At 44.6% G+C, this 16,260-nt stretch overlaps 1 protein-coding gene across 2 annotated transcripts in view; it reads right to left on the bottom strand.

Annotated features, from left to right (window-relative positions):
* The window catches only part of LOC138283831 (sodium-coupled monocarboxylate transporter 2-like), a 197,056-nt gene that overhangs the window by 50,266 nt on the left and 130,530 nt on the right, over positions 1 to 16,260 (bottom strand). For both annotated transcript variants that reach the window (XM_069221959.1, XM_069221958.1), the window contains exon 9: positions 1,616 to 1,728. In XM_069221959.1, coding sequence (XP_069078060.1) covers positions 1,616 to 1,728 — 113 coding nt within the window. The remainder of the gene's footprint in view (positions 1 to 1,615; positions 1,729 to 16,260) is intronic.

Below are 16,260 nucleotides of genomic sequence, written 5' to 3' on the forward strand. Positions count from 1 at the left end.
TGTCATAATGAGGGGCTATGTCTTTTGTGTGTTAAATGAGGTCCCTTTATATGGGAATGCCCAACCCATCCAAACACAAGCAAACCGAAAGAGATGGGATTTTAGGTCTTCTGTTACAGCAGCAGGAGTATGTAGCAGGAGTTTCAGAGAAATCTCCTGAATTAAGTGTTTCCAATACTTTGCAATGTGCTGCACCTCACCTGGCGATAAAAGCCATAGCTGGAACCCCCAATTACAAACAACTAGCAGTAGAAGCTATGATGGATTCTGAGGCGACAGACAATCTTGTCAATGCTAAGTACCTACTGAAATTAAAAGTAGACACGCTCAACAAGTCTCAACCTAAAATGATGAGAGCAGTGGAGGGTACTATGTTGTCATCTGGGCCTATCACTAGATATACAGTAGAGGTGACTTTGCTTTGGGGAGACCATCAGGAAGATATACAGTTTCATGTCATAGACGTGCAACAAGTTAAGCTTATCTAGGGCATGCCATTACTCTCACTGCAGAACTGTAGCGGAGACTGAGACTATTGTGAATGTTTGTCTTCTTTTTTAAGGAGGTGTGTATTAACACAACTCATTTCCGCTCGTGGTCGACACATTCATGCCATTCCGTTGCCACTGTGGCAGAAAAGGATATTTGTCTACAAGATCAATATAAAGAATTTGAGGATGCATTTAGTCAGAAGATGGCAGAAACCCTTCTTCCTCACAGACCCTGTGACTGACTTAGCTCCTGGAGTGAAGATACCATGCAGTCACATTTATGTCTTAACTGAAAAGGAAAATGAACACCTCAAAAATTATCTTGAGCAACATTTACAGAACAGATTTATGCGGCCCTTTAATTCTCCAGCAGTGTCTCCTCTCTTCTTTATCCCGAAGGCAATTTCTTGCAGTGCTGGCGTTGCACCTGTAAAACATACATTTATAAAGCCCTTGCAGGGCATTATGAGTCACGCCTTGCAAGGAGAAGTGCATAATAAATAAGAAATTCCTGCCACTCAATTTTCATTCTTTTTCTGTTGATTTTTTGGGTGTCCCAGTGTCCACTTAGGGATCTCCGAAGGTCCGATAGTTTTCGATCTGCAAATCATGTTATGGTTCTATCGAAAGCTGTGTATCCCATGAGGATTTACAAGTACAACGCCAACATTGCTGGACCTCGAGACAAAGGGAGTGATACTTTGGGTGAAATGTTGTACAGTGGTCATAAGGAAGCAAGTTCCAGTGGAGGGGTCTTAGTAGGCTTAATGAATGACATCTTGAAGTTGTAAAGGGATTATGAGTTGATGAGTAGATTGTGTTCTTAATTGGTTTTACTGAGTAATATAGGGAGATTGTGCAAACTGTCTTGAATGATCAGACCAGACATGTGTATAAGAAATTTGTATAATACTAATTAGCCAATCTGTTGCCAGTTGTCAAATGAAAAGTTTGTGTGAGTATTATTTGAGGAAAGAGATTCAGTTGCATCCATTTACACATGATACGGGGTTTAGATCATGTCATAGTTACAATTACATGAAGGGAAACACTGGAGTTAAGCAAAAGACTGAAGTGAATGCAAACTGCATATATAGCTATAAACTAACCACGCTGATACTCACATAACCCTTTGCTGATCCAGGCACCTTTTCTATCAGAGATATTTTTGAAGCAAGATTTGACGAAATCCTCATAAGTCACTGTGGCAAGAGCATTTATGCTGGCCGCAACTGTGCTATAATTACAGATTAAAAGAAAAAACACTTTCAGTCACTGAACTTCAGGATTGTATGTCCCAAATTCCTCATGGCCTTAGATTCATCTAGAGAAATAACACAGTTAACCTTTCACTGCAGCAAGTGAAATTCCAAAGTCATGTATGTACACACTGGGCCTGAGTCACAAAACAAATTTACAGATTTGAGTAATTTACAGTTTGAAATAACTTTACTACTTTTTGGTACTCACAACTTTGGAGTGAAAATTTACAACAAAAGGTTTAAGTTACATGCCTTCACCTCATGGTCCTGACTCACAAACTGCTCTTTCTTGTAAGTTTTATAGTAATACAAAACTTACTACAAAGTGCAAATTTGCCTATGATTATATGTGTAGAGGATCTCAATCTCCAACTGCAAAGTCTTGGCATATGTAAGTCTACATTTTAGAAGAAAATGTGGGATTGACACGAGGGGACAGGTGGGAAATAGTACAGACTTTCTCTAAATGGGATAGAAATAGTGAGGAGTAGGAGGTACTTACTTACTTCAGTTAAATATACCAGTCAGGGGCATGCCAATTGCATCATCTGGAAAGTGGGAGTACAGGCACTATACCACTGGTAAGCAGGGGTAAAGTACATAGAGTTCTACAGCCAGTAAAAACAGTCCGATTTCCAACATCACCACTACATATTTAATTCCATTCCATTCCACTTATTTGTGAAAATGAACTTGAAAATGTTGTTTCTTCAAAATACAGCAAACATTCAGCATTGATGGGAATTGAAATGTTTACGTTTGTATACCTTTCCTAAATAAATAGTGTGTAAGGGTGTTGCAGTTGATTTATGTGCCTCTATACTTCTAGAGGTTACAGCTAAATTATTTGATGCATTTGCATATTTCATCAAAAATATTATTTGCAGCTCCAATGGGAGACGATAGTACTGCATAGAACTGGGTGCATGATTTCCATTGTTTCAGCATAATTTAAATAATCTTGCCACATCATTCTGTCCATCATGCTGCATAATCCTAGTAGGCCTGAAACGTTTAGAGCTCTCCAGAATGATATGGGTCTGTCTTTTCGATAATGAATTCCATATTTCACAGAGAATCAGGAAATATATTCCATATGTTCTGGTTTGGATTACATGCTGCTGTATTTTTTGCAATGAAAGCACCCAAACACATATGCATGTGTACCACTGAATGGATTTGCACCAAATTTGGCAGTAAGCTAGATGTTGGTCCTTGATCTTGGTCTTTGTCATAAATCCATTTAGTAGTTTTGGAGAAAATGCATATATCATGCCTCAGACAGTCCTTAGAGCAGACAGATCACAAACTGAGATCTGCTTGGCTGCCACCACCTCATCTAGTAAGTGGTGGCAGCGATTTTAGGACTCAGGAGTCAGTTCAGAGCCCTAAAAAAAGTAAAAAATAAAGACATAAGAGGGCTGGGTAGGGATATCTTGATCCATTAGGCCTGATGGTGGGGTCCCAGAGGTACACAGGCTGGAGTCATTTTTTTAAAAATTTGTAGCAATTCTGTGGATGATTCACTGCAAAATTAAAGAAAAAGGAACCACCTGCCCCTATGCTTCTTTTATGAACCCCCCTGGGGTGGGCTGGGGACAGTGGGGATGGAGTTTATTTCTTTGGGGAGGAAGGCACGTGGCCTGCCTCCGCAGGCTGTGTTCTGACCTGGGGTCCACTCTCCCGTGGTTCACTGTATTTTGTGAGGGAAGTAGGGCCCCACATCCCCCATCAAGAGCCTTTAAAAGGTCCTGAGGACCACATCCTCCAGGGCCATCAGCATAATTTAAAGGGAGGGTGCCCACACAGCATCCCTTCCGGAGCCTTTTATGCTTTGTTCTTTAGCCCAATATTTCAGTCCAAAAGACTGCTTTGACAAAAATACATAATAGAGTTGCTGACCTTGATGCCCCGGGTGTTGAACTCCGATGAAGAATTACATGTACATTTATGATTGGCACAAGATTCAAGTGTGTAGAATTGGCTTCTTTTTATGGTCTTCTGAGAAACACAAATTCAGTGAAATGGAAATATGAAGGTTGTTTGGTTTTCACATAAAAGGAGTTTGTCACACAGAGATGTAGCAGCAGATACTAATAGTTAAGCAATAACAATACATTGACACAGTGGGGGCCAAACAAGCGAAGAAATAGAGCAACCAAATGTGTTGTCTTTCAGGTGGAAAATGGATTTCAATTTACCATTTACAATTTATGAGACACAGAAAACAGGCTTAAAATAGATATTAGCATCCAGTGAGTTCTAAGCATGAAAACAAGGCACATAAAATGTGTAGTAAGCATGGGTGCTGGGAATTTATATTTTATATTGATTAAAGGACTTGAAAAATGAATGTAAAGCTCTCTCAGAGCAGGGGATGTTCCATATCACTCTGCCAATTCATTTTTAATTGTTTTTTTCTGGGGTGAAAATAAAAGTAATTATGTATGGCACTATATAACCCTCATTGTACCACAAATGGACTGGAATATTGGGCAAAAGAACAAAGCTACTAAATGAAGTATAAAGCAACTGAAAATATAATATCAAATTGCTGCTTCACAATTTCATGCTTTTTAAAAGTTATTCCTGTTTTCCATGTTATTCTTTAGATAATAAGCACAAGAAATATTTTTTAAATGGTAAATGTTTCTTTAAGAAATGGTATACAAACACTGGTGATGGACTGTGTAAATATGCTTGTGAACAAGGTCAGTGAGACTGAAACACGTAAACCTTTTTTTTCACTGCCAGAACAAGCATTTTCCTGAATAAAGAAATGCCAGCAGAGTGCCCTGTGAATGCTTTTTAGCTCTCTTCCCGATAACAAAGAAAGAATTTCTTGTTGATTTAAAGTGGCGTCTCCTGACGAGAAACTAGCACTGCCAAATGTAGGAAAATACCCTCTTTTTGCCATGGTTACCCCCATTTTCTCCCTGATGCCAGTGTGCTTGACTGTGCTCACTGGGATCCTACTAACTAGAACCCCAGTGATTATGCTCTCTCTCCTCTAAATTGTGTTGCTGCATACTGGTAACCCAGTATTTCACCCACAATTGGCATACTGGTGCCCCTTACAAGTCTCTAGTATATGGTACCTAGGAAATCAGGGCATTGGGGTTCTAGGGGACCCCTATGGGCTGCAGCATTTCTTTTGCCACCCATAGGGAGCCCATGCAAAGGCTTCTGCAGGACTGTCATTGCAGCCTGCGTGAAAAGGTACATGCACCCTTTCACTGCCATTTGCACTGCACCAGGTCAGTTATAATTCACCCCTAGTGCAGGCCCTCCAGCCCTGAGGGCAGGGTGCAGAGTACCTGTGTGTGAGGGCACCCCTGCACTAGACCTCCAGGACCAGACCCGTGACTGCGGGGACGCAATTGTACGTGCGTACTGGACATAGGTCATTACCTATGTCCAGCTACATAATGGTAACTCCGAACATAGGCATGTTTGATATCAAACATGTTGGACTCATGCTCCAATGCTTTTGTGAGCATTGGTTGTATAATTCCATGCACTCTGGGGGCTTCTTAGAGGACCCCCAGTGTTGCCATTCCAGCCTTCTGAGGTTTTCCAGGCAGCCCCAACTGCTGCCACCTCTCAGGCAGGTTTCTGCCCTTCTGTGCTTGAGCCACTCAAGCCCAGGAAGGCAGAACAAAGGATTTCCTTTGGGAGAAGGATGTTACACCCTCTCCTTTTGGAAATAGGTGTTACAGGCTTGGGAGGGGTATCCTCCTCAAGCCACTGGAAATGCTTTGAAGGGCACATTTGGTGCCCTCCTTGCATAATCCAGTCTACACCGGTTCAGGGACCCCCAGTCCCTGCTCTGGCGTGAAACTGGACAAAGAAAAGGGGAGTAACCACTCCCCTGTCCATCACCACCTGAAGGGTGGTTCTCAGAGCTCCTCTAGAGGGTCCCTGGGTTTTGCCATCTTGGATTCCAAGTTGCCAGGAAACTTTGGGAGCATCAGAGTGGCCAGTGCCAGCAGGTGACGTCAGAGCTCTCCCCTGATAGGTGCTTACCTGTTTAGCTGTCCAATCCCCCTTTCAGGTCTATTTAGGGTCTCTCTCTTGAGTGGGTCTTCAAATTTGGATTGCAAGACTCCAGCAGGAATCCTCTGCATCCTTTACTTCATCTTCTCACCAAAGAAACCGCATTTGGACCCTCCAGGAACTCTACACACTGCAACACAGAAGCAAAGACAACTTCTGCAACATTGTATCTTCAGCTCCTGCCAGCAAATGCAATTGTTTCAAAGTCATGCATCCTCAGAGGACAGCCTGTATTCAGCCTGCACCAGAAAAATGAAGGAATCTACCCTTGGAGTAAAGGAGTCACTCCCTTGCTTCAGCAGGCACCGCTCTGCAACGACGACCGGCTGCGTGGGTCCCCTCTGCTGACAAGTTGCGTGGATCATGCATCACGGGTGGTTGACTGAAGAGGTACTGATGGTCCTGACGTCCTACTGTCCAACTTTGGTGGAGGTAAGAGCTTGCCTCCCTATGCAAGACAGTACCCCTGTGCACCGCGTGTTTTGCAGTTGCCAAGGCTTGTGGGCATCCTTCCACGAAGTTCTTCATGCACCGTGCAGCTCCGGCCTCCAGCACTCTATCCTGTGACTCACAGATTCCTGAGTGGTTCTTCAGCAGCACTTTCTTTGTCCCCATGCTGTGGGACTCCTGTGCACGCTGCCTGGTCTTCTGTGGGCTCTCTGAGTTGCTGAGAGCCCCCTCAGACTCCTCCTCCTGGGTAGAGTCAACCAAGTCCTACCTGGTCCAGGGCAGCGCCATTTTTCGCTAACCACAGGCTTTGCATGTGCCAAGGCTTGTTGGCAGCATCCAGTGACACAAACCAGGCTGCAATATTCCATCTGGCGTGGGGCAACATCTGCACCAACCAGAAACCAGCATCCGTCTTCTTGGGTGCATTACTGACTGTTGTTCTTCACTGGTGGCTCTTCTTTTGTACCTTCATCTAGGTTGGCAAGGGATTCTGTTCTCCCTGGACTTTTCTGGGCTTATTGAACTTGGTCCCCTTCTTCCACAGGTCTTCAGGTCCAGGAATCCACTGTTGGTGTCTTACAGTCTCTTCTGGTTCTTGCATATTCTTCTTTCTCGTGTTCTTGTACTATGATTTACTCATGCTTTCCTGGGCTCTGGGATGGGTTCTATTACTTACCTTTAGTGCTTTCTAAAACTCCCAGCACCCCTCTACACACTACTCTTGCCTAGGTGTGAAACTGACATTCGGATTCCACTTTCTTAGTATATGGTTTGTGTTCCCCCTAGGCCCATTTCTAACTATTGTGATTTGCACTGTTTTCTGACTGTTTTTATGCCTATTCCTGAATACTAGTCTATAAAATGTGTGTCTTACCTACCTCCTCAGGGAGTATAGTCTCTATGGTATGGTATTTTCAGTATTTGTGTCACCAAAATAAAGTACCTTTATTTTTGTAACACTGAGGCCCTCATTCCGAGCCTGGCGGGCGGCGGAGGCCGCCCGCCAGGCTTCCCCCCTCCGAAATACCGCTCCGCGGTCGTAAGACCGCGGAGGGTATTCCGAGTTTTTCCCTGGGCTGGCGGGCGGTCTTCACAAGACCGCCCGCCAGCCCAGGGGAAAACTCCCTTCCCACGATGACGCCGGCTCGTAATAGAGCCGGCGGAGTGGGAAGGTGCGACGGGTGCAGTTGCACCCGTCGCGTATTTCAGTGTCTGCTTTGCAGACACTGAAATACTTTTACGGGCCCTCTTACGGGGGCCCCTGCCGTGCCCATGCCATAGGCATGGGCACGGCAGGGGCCCCCAGGGGCCCCGCGACTCCCCCTCCCGCCATCCGGTTCCCGGCGGGAGAACCGCCAGGAACTGGATGGCGGGAGGGGGAGTCGGAATCCCCATGCCGGCGCAGCATGCTGCGCCGGCTTGGAGGATTCCTTTGGGGCAGCGGGAAACCGGCGGGAGACCGCCGGTTTCCCTTCTCTGACCGCGGCTGAGCCGCTGCGGTCAGAATGCCCCGCGGGGCACCGCCGGCCTGTCGGCGGTGCCACCGCGTCCCACGGCCCTGGCGGACTTGTTCCGCCAGGGTCGTAATGACCCCCTGAGTATTTTCTTTCATGTGTATGAGTACTGACTACAGTGGTATTGCATGAGCTTTGCATGTCTCCTAGATAAGCCTTGGCTGTTCCTAAAGTTCACTAATAATGGATAACTGGGTGTGGTATAAGGTGTAAGGTCTTAGGTACCCACTGCAAACCAGGCCAGCCTCTTACACCAAACAAAATGAAAAAGCACGCCATAAGATGCCATGACTCTTTTGGAAATGTGTATATATATATATATATATATATATATATATATATATATTTATTTTCACTGAAAAAAACAAAGGTTCAAGCAACGCTATAGTTAGATGTGATAAAAAGATCTGTTTTTGGTTAAAACAAAACCTTAGAAATTTACTGAAAAAAACCTCCAATGCCACAGACGTAATGGCCATGTCTGGTGGCACAGCGCTGCTGTGCCACGGACATAACCATTACATCCTGGCATTGGCCTGCGCGGAGATCAGTAGCACTCCCACATGGGTGACCCACTTATACCCCTCAAGCAGGGATGGCAGCAGAAGCGCTTCCGCTGCCATCCCCGACCCCCCACAGGACATCTGATGCTGTCAGCGCACAATGGGGTGCTGACCTCATCAGAGGTCACCCCCATCGCACTGGAAGCATAGCCTTCAGAATGTCAAGGAGAAACTGATTAGTTTCTCCTCAGGAAAGGGTAGGTCAGATAAGCATCGGAGGAAAGGAAAGGTGTTTGTGCTGCAGGAATGCCTACTAGACATCAGAGACTTGTCTCTTTTTTTAACAAACACATGAGGAGAGTGTCCCTTGGGCAAGGTTCCTTCCCCAAGGTAGGCATTTTTATTTAGGCTATTTCTGCACCCCTTGTGGCTGCTCGGCCTAAGGGGACAAAGGGAGCAGAAACCTCTACATACCAGGGATATATAGATATACATTTTCTTTACAGCAAAGGTCGCTCACCTGCAGGGGTTAGGGGATTTATTTCAGGACATTTCTGTTTTTTTTTAAACTGCCCTTTTAGACCCGCTTTGGTTCCCCCTCAATTTCAACATGTTTTTGGTTCTTCCCTGTTGAAGGCACTTGTCCCACTTACACAGGTGAGGCATAATTTTTATCCCAAGACCAAGGAGAATGTTGAGTGGTAGGAAATTTATGCCGGTGTTGTGATCACACACAGAAATGTGAGAAAAATGTGATTTTTTTAGCTAAATTTGAGGTTTGCAGGGGCTTATGGGTAGGAAAACACTGAGAGATCTATCCAAGTCATACCTCCCTGGATTCCCTCAGGTGTCTAGTTTTCAGAAATGTCTGGGTTTGGTAGGTTTCCCTAGATGGCTGTCGAGCCCATGACCAAAAACGCAGATGCACCCCTTGCAAGTACCTTTTTAACCCCTTCTCTGCCAGGCCTTTTTTTGGCTATTTGGGACAGGGCATGCTTAGGCACTCATAACTTTTTGTCCACATAAGCTACCCACGCTAAATTTGCATCCTTTTTTCCAACACCCTAGGGGTTCTAGAGGTCCCCAGACTTTGTGGGTTCCCCTGAAGGAGAGCGAGAAATTTGCCAAAATACAGTGAAAATGTAGTTTTTTAAAAAAGAATTGGAAAAAAGGGCTGCAGAAGAAGGCTTGTGTTTTTTTCCCTGAAATTGGCATCAACAAAGGGATTGCAATGCTAAAATCACCAGCTTCCCAGCTTTTAGGAACAGGCAGACTTGAATCAGAAAACCCAATTTTACATCACAATTTTGGCATTTTACCGGGACATACCCCATTTTTACGATTTTTTGTGCTTTCAGCCTCCTTCCAGTCAGTGATAGAAATGGGTGTGAAACCAATGCTGGATCCCAGAAACCTAAACATTTCTAAAAACGTAGACAAAATTCTGAATTCAGCAATGGGTAATTTGTGTAGATCCTACAAGGGTTTCCTACAGAAAATAACAACTGAAATAAAAAAATATTGAAATTGAGGTGAAAAAAACAGCCATTTTTCTCTACATTTTACTCTGTAACTTTTTCCTGCGGTCAGATTTTTGGAAAGCAATATACCGTTACATCTGCTGGACTCTTCTGGTTGCGGCAATATATAGGGCTTGTAGGTTCATCAAGAATCCTAGGTACCCAGAGCCAATAAATGAGCTGCACCTTGCAGTGGGTTTTTATTCTATACTGGGTATACAGCAATTAATTTGCTGAAATATAAAGAGTAAAAAATAGGTATCAAGAAAACCTTTGTATTTCCCAAATGGGCACAAGAGGTGTTGAGGAGCAGTGGTTATTTGCACATCTATGAATTCTGGGGTGCCCATACTAGCATGTGAATTACAGGGCATTTCTCAAACTTTTTTACACCCTGCCTTATATTTGGAAGGAAAAAATGTAGAGAAAGACAAGGGGCTATAACACTTGTTTTGCTATTCTATGTTCCCCCAAGTCTCCCGATAAAAATGGTACCTCACTTGTGTGGGTAGGCCTAGTGCCCGCGACAGGAAATGCCCCAAAACACAAAGTGGACACATCACATTTTCTCAAAGAAAACAGAGGTGTTTTTTGCAAAGTGCCTACCTGTGAATTTCGGCCTCTAGCTCAGCCACCACCTAGGGAAACCTACCAAACCTGTGCATTTTTTAAAACTAGAGACATAGGGGAATCCAAGACGGGGTGACTTGTCAGGCTCTCACCAGGTTCTGTTACCCAGAATCCTTTGCAAACCTCAAAATGTGGCTAAAAAAACACTTTTTCCTCACCTTTCGGTGACAGTAAGTTCTGGAATCTGAGAGGACCCACAAATTTCCTTCCACCCAGCATTCCCCCAAGTCTCCTGATAAAAATGGTACCTCACTTGTGAGGGTAGGCCTAGTGCCCACGACAGGAAATGCCCCAAAACACAAAGTGGACACATCAAAATTATCAAATAGAAAACTACCCGTTTTTGCAGGGGTGGCACCTGCGTCTTTGGTCCTGGGCTCAGCAGCCATCTAGGGAAACCTACCAAACCCAGAAATTTCTGAAAACTAGACACCCAAGGGAGTCAAGGAAGGTGTGACTTGTGTGGATCCCCAATATTTTCTTACCCAGAATCCTCAGCAAACCAGAAATTTAGTTTAGTTATTAATTCTGTGTGGGATCACTGCACCAGGACCAATTTCCTACCACCCAACGTTCCCCTCAGTCTCCCGGTAAAAATTATACCTCACTTGTGTAGGTTGGCCAAGTGTTTGTGACAGGGACGAGACAAAAACACGTCAAAATTGAGGGGGAACAAAAGTGGGTCCAAAAGGGCAGTTTGAAAGAAAACATTTTTAGGCTGACAAGTGCAGCAGAAATGTTATCGGTATAGATGAGACAATGATGGGTGGTAGGATTTTTGTGGATTACTGCAGATTCCGGAAGGTTCCATCACAAAAATGTGGGAAAAATGTGTGCTTTCCGGCAAAGTTGCAGGTTTGCAGGGCATTGTGGGTAAGGAAATGGTGCAGGGTGCATGTAAAGCACTCCACCCTGGAATCAACTAGATGTTTAGTTTTCAGATGTGTCTAGGTCTTGTGGATTTTATTACATGGCAGCGTCCCAAAGTAAAAAAAAGTGCAGCCCTCACCATTCCAAGTGGGACGATTTTGAGAGTTACCAAGCTCTCATGGCCCAAATGTAAAACAAAATCCAAAAATAATCAAATGTCCTCTTGTTTGCCATGGGATAAGATGTTTTACTGTGCGGGGGAGAGCTGAAAGGCTGTTAGCCCCTTCAGTTCGGGTGGGGGCATAACTAGGCTCATACTGGTTGGAAGCCACCACCCCACTATTTTCTTTTATTTTTTTGTATTCCCTGGCATCAGTAGACTTTCTGTCCCCCCGGGGTGTGGATCGGGGGTAATTGCCCAATCTGCCCACTGGTGGGCAGAACAACTTTGGCCCCATTTATTTGGGGTAGGGGGTATGGCCATACCCCCAACCTCCTATTTAAAAAAAAAATATATATTTGCTGGTCTCTGGTTGGCTTTCTGCCACCCTTGGGGGCAGATGAGCCTTCCAAAATAGGCCAATCTGCCCCCAAGGGGGGCAGTTATGGCCAACAGTAATGTGCCCCCATGGGGAGAGACCCTTGCCCAAGGGGCTGCCCCCTCCAAACAAAACATACACACCAATCCATGGTATTTAGAGGTTTCTTCCCCCTTTGGGGGCAGATTTGCCTAACATAAATAGACTGATCTGCCCCGAAGAGGGGCAGAAATGGCCTAAATACAATTCCCCCCCCCCCATGGGAGCGACCCTTGTTTAAGGGGTCGCTCCCCATACATAAAAACATAAAGTAAATAAAAAAAATATATGTATCCCTTCCGCCTAATTAGGCCGATCTACCTCCAAGGGGGCAGAAAAGGCCTAAATACAATCCCCCCCCCCCCCATGGGAGCGACCCTTGTTTAAGGGGATGCTCCCCATACATAAAAACATAAAGTAAATAAAAAAAATATATGTATCCCTGGTGTCTAGAGGTTTCTGCCCCCCTGGGGGCAGATCCACCTAATTATATTAGGCTGATCTACCTTCAAGGGGGCAGAAAAGGCCTAAAAATATTTTGCCCCCCCCCCCGGGGAGTGGCCCTTGCCAAATGGGCCGATTCCCTTATGCGTTAGTATAAAAATATAAAAATTCCCTGGTGTCTTGTGGTTTCTGCCCCGGGGGGCAGAAATGGGCTAATAATAATTTGCCCACGGGAGCGACCCTTGCCTAAGGGGTCGCTCCCCAAACATAAACAAATAAAAGTAAACAAAAAACAAATTATCCCTGGTGTCTAGTAGTTTTCTGACCCCAAATGGCCTAGAAATAATTCCCCCCCGAGGGTAACAGAACCCACTGGCAGCCCCACAAGTCACCCCATCCTGGATTTCCCTAGGTGTCTAGTTTAAAAAAATGCACAGGTTTGCTGGGTTTGCCTAGGTGCCGGCTGAGCTAAAGGCCAAAATCCACAGCTAGGCACTTTGCAAAAAACAGGTCAGTTTTCATTAGAAAAATGTGATGTGTTCACATTGTGTTTTGGGACATTTCCTGTCGTGGGCACTATGCCTACCCACATAAGGGAGGTACCATTTTAATTGGGAGACTTATGGTAATGCTGGGTGGAAGGAAGTTTGTGGCTCCCCTCAGATTCCAGAACTTTCCATCACCGAAATGTGAGCAAAAGTGTTTTTTTTGCCAAATTTTGAGGTTTGCAAAATATTCTGGGTAACAGAATCTGGTGAGAACCCCATAAGTCACCCCATCCTGGATTTCCCTAGGTGTCTAGTTAAAAAATGCACAGGTTTAGTAGGTTTGCCTAAGTGTTGGCTGAGCTACAGCCCAAAATCCACAGCTAGGCACTTCCCAGAAAACGTCAGATTTCAATGTAAAAATGTGATGTGTCCATGTTGTGTTTTGGGGCGATTCCTGTCGCGGGCACTAGGCCAACCCAAGCAAGTGAGGTACCATTTTCATCTGGAGACTTGGGGAAAGATAGAATAGAAGAACAAGTGTTATTGCCCATTGTTTTTCTCTCAATTTTTTCCTTCTAAATGTAAGATAGTGTGCAAGAAAGAAGTCTATTTGAGAAATGCCCCCGAATTCAGATGTGTGCAAATAACCACTGCTTCTAAACTCCTTATCTTGTGCCCATTTTGTAAAATACAAAGGTTTCCTTGATACCTATTTTTCACTCTTTACATGTTACCAAATGAATTGCCTATACCCGTATACAATGAAACCCCATTGCAAGGTGCAACTCATTTATTGGCTCTGGGTACCTTGGATTCCTGATGAACCTACAAGCCCTGTATATTCATTCCCACAACCAGAAGCACCCAGCCGACATAACAGTATACTGCTTTCAAAAATCTATCATAGCTGCAAAAAGTTACAGAAGAAAATGTAGACAGAAATGGCTGTTTTTTCAACTCAAATTCAATATTTTTATTTTATTTCAGCTGTTACTTTGTGTAGGAAAACCTTGAAGGTTCTACACAAAGGACCCCTTGCTGATTTCAGAATTGTGTCTACTTTTCAGAAATGTTTATATGTCTGGCATTCACCATTGGTTTGACACCCATTTCTGTCACTAACTTGAAGGAGGCTGAAAGCACAAAAAATAGTAAAAATGGGCTGAGTCACAGTAAAATGCCAAAACTGTTTTGAAAATGTTGGTTTTCTGATTCAAGTCTGCATGTTCCTCAAAGCTGGAGAGATTATGATTTTAGCACTGCAAACCCTTTATTGATGCCATTCGCAGGGAAAAAACACATGCTTTCTTTTGCAGCACTTTTTTCCCATTTAAAAAAGACACATTTTACCTGTATTTTACCTACTTTCTTAGTCTCTTCCAGGGGTACCTACAAACTCTTGGTACTTTTAGAGTCCCCAGGATATTGAAAACAAAGGACGCAAAATTGGTGTGAATAGCTTATGTGGACAACAAGTTATGAGGTCCTAAGCCCCAAATAGCCGAAGAAGGCTAGGCACATGAGGGGAAAAGGCCTGGCAGCAAAGGGGTTAAAGTAAAGTAATAGTTAGGTGCATTTGTCAGTGATAAACTTAAAGTTTTGAACTAAAAAAAAAACAGCAAAATTCACCAGGTAGGTAGCAGAACCATTGATAACTTGCACTTGTGTCATGCATTATTTGTGACCTCACATGTGACCTTACTTATTACATGTTCTATGATATCATTTATGACATCACTGATGACATCTCAAATGAAATCACTGATGACATCTCTGACATCACTGATGATATCATCCAAGCTTCTTTAACCTTTGTTTTTTCAGTGAATTTCTCGGTTTTTTTCACTGCAAAGTATCATTTAATTTCGATGCATAAATCCAACCCCCTGCCATGCATGTCTTTCAGCCATGTGCAGTAGATGATTGCCAACAGGACCTGACTGCACCCCACTATGAGCAGTGCCCCACATGCAGACAACCCCACATTGCACACGTCCTTTGGCTGTGTGTGGCAGGGAATTGGTCACAGGGTCTGGCCTTGGGGAACCACATCCTCAGGGCTGTTTCATTTTAAGGGGAGATGGCAGTGTGGCCCCTCATCCCAAACCTATTATGACCTTGAGGACCCAATACCCCAGTGCCTTTGTTTTTTACCTTGGAGGGGGGACACATGCTCCCCTCCTGAACCTAATATGGCCCTGGGGGCATCATCCCACAGGCAGACATATTTTAAGGAGAAGGGTAGCCATGCAGACTCCCCTCAGCCGTCGCAGACTCCCCAGGGCCATAACTAAAACAAAGGGGAGGGGGCTGTGTGGTTCCTCTCAGCGAGCCTTATTTGCTCTTGGGGACTCCATCCCCTAGGGCCACTCATTTCAATAAAGGGGAGGGAGGCTCCATAGCCTCCTGCCCTGAGCATTCTTAAGCACTGAAGACCCTATTCACCGGTGCCATTAATAAACGAAAGAGTAGGAGGGCTGCGTGGCCCCTTTCCTCAACCAATCCCTCACTCATTGAAATAAAGGGGAGGGGGCTATGCACCTCCCTCAACCGCCGATATCATCCCCCATGGCCACTTATTTCAATAAAAGGTTAGTGGGCTATCTGCCCGCCTTCCCAAGCCACTTTAGGTCCTGGGGAGCCAATCCTCTGGGATCAGGAAGGGGGGATGTATGGCCTTCCTCTCCATTTTGTTCAATTTCAGCCCAAGTGGTGGGCTCCCCAGGACTTTTTGAGGCTCGGGGAGGGGGCCGTGGAGCCCTCTCCCAATTTTGTTAGAATGCAGCCTTGGTGTGGGTTCCCCATGTCCTTTTAAGGCTCAGGGAGGAGAGCTGCACAGCCCCCTTCCCCGGATAAAGTAATTTTAGCCAGTGACGATGGGCTACCCAGGGCCTCTGGCAGCTCAGGGATGGGGGCCATCCCTCCTCTTTAACAATACAACTCTGGGGGTGTACATAAACTTAATAACTGCAACCCGGCCACCATTTTTTTTCCAATCCCACTAAAGCCCTGCAAAATCACAGCATTTTTTTCAGATTTTTTTTCTTTTTTACCCCCTCCCCACCCTGCCCTTTGGGCGCCCTTCATGGGGCCTAAGAGGTCAGGGTAGTCCTACAATTCCCCCACATATTGTTTTGTCATATTATTTTTTCTAACATCAGGAGAGGGTATTAAATCTCTGAGTCCTGTGATGGATGTCAACAATATTTTCTTATGTTGCTGGAAACCAATCAGAGCACTTGTGGGAGTGAGATAGCTCAAGAGAAGTAAAGCTCCCTGGGTCAATCAGTATGCTCTTTTTTTAAATTGCTGCTCGACTCTTGTGGACCCAACCAAAACTACTGAATGGATTTACACCAAATCACAAAAAGCACTGTCTGTGGCTCATGGTCTAGCTTACTGACAAATTTGGTGTAATTTTGTTCAGCAGTCTTTGTGATTTGACAATTGTGAA

This window comes from Pleurodeles waltl, chromosome 3_1, assembly GCF_031143425.1.
Source record: "Pleurodeles waltl isolate 20211129_DDA chromosome 3_1, aPleWal1.hap1.20221129, whole genome shotgun sequence".
NCBI lineage: Eukaryota > Metazoa > Chordata > Amphibia > Caudata > Salamandridae > Pleurodeles > Pleurodeles waltl.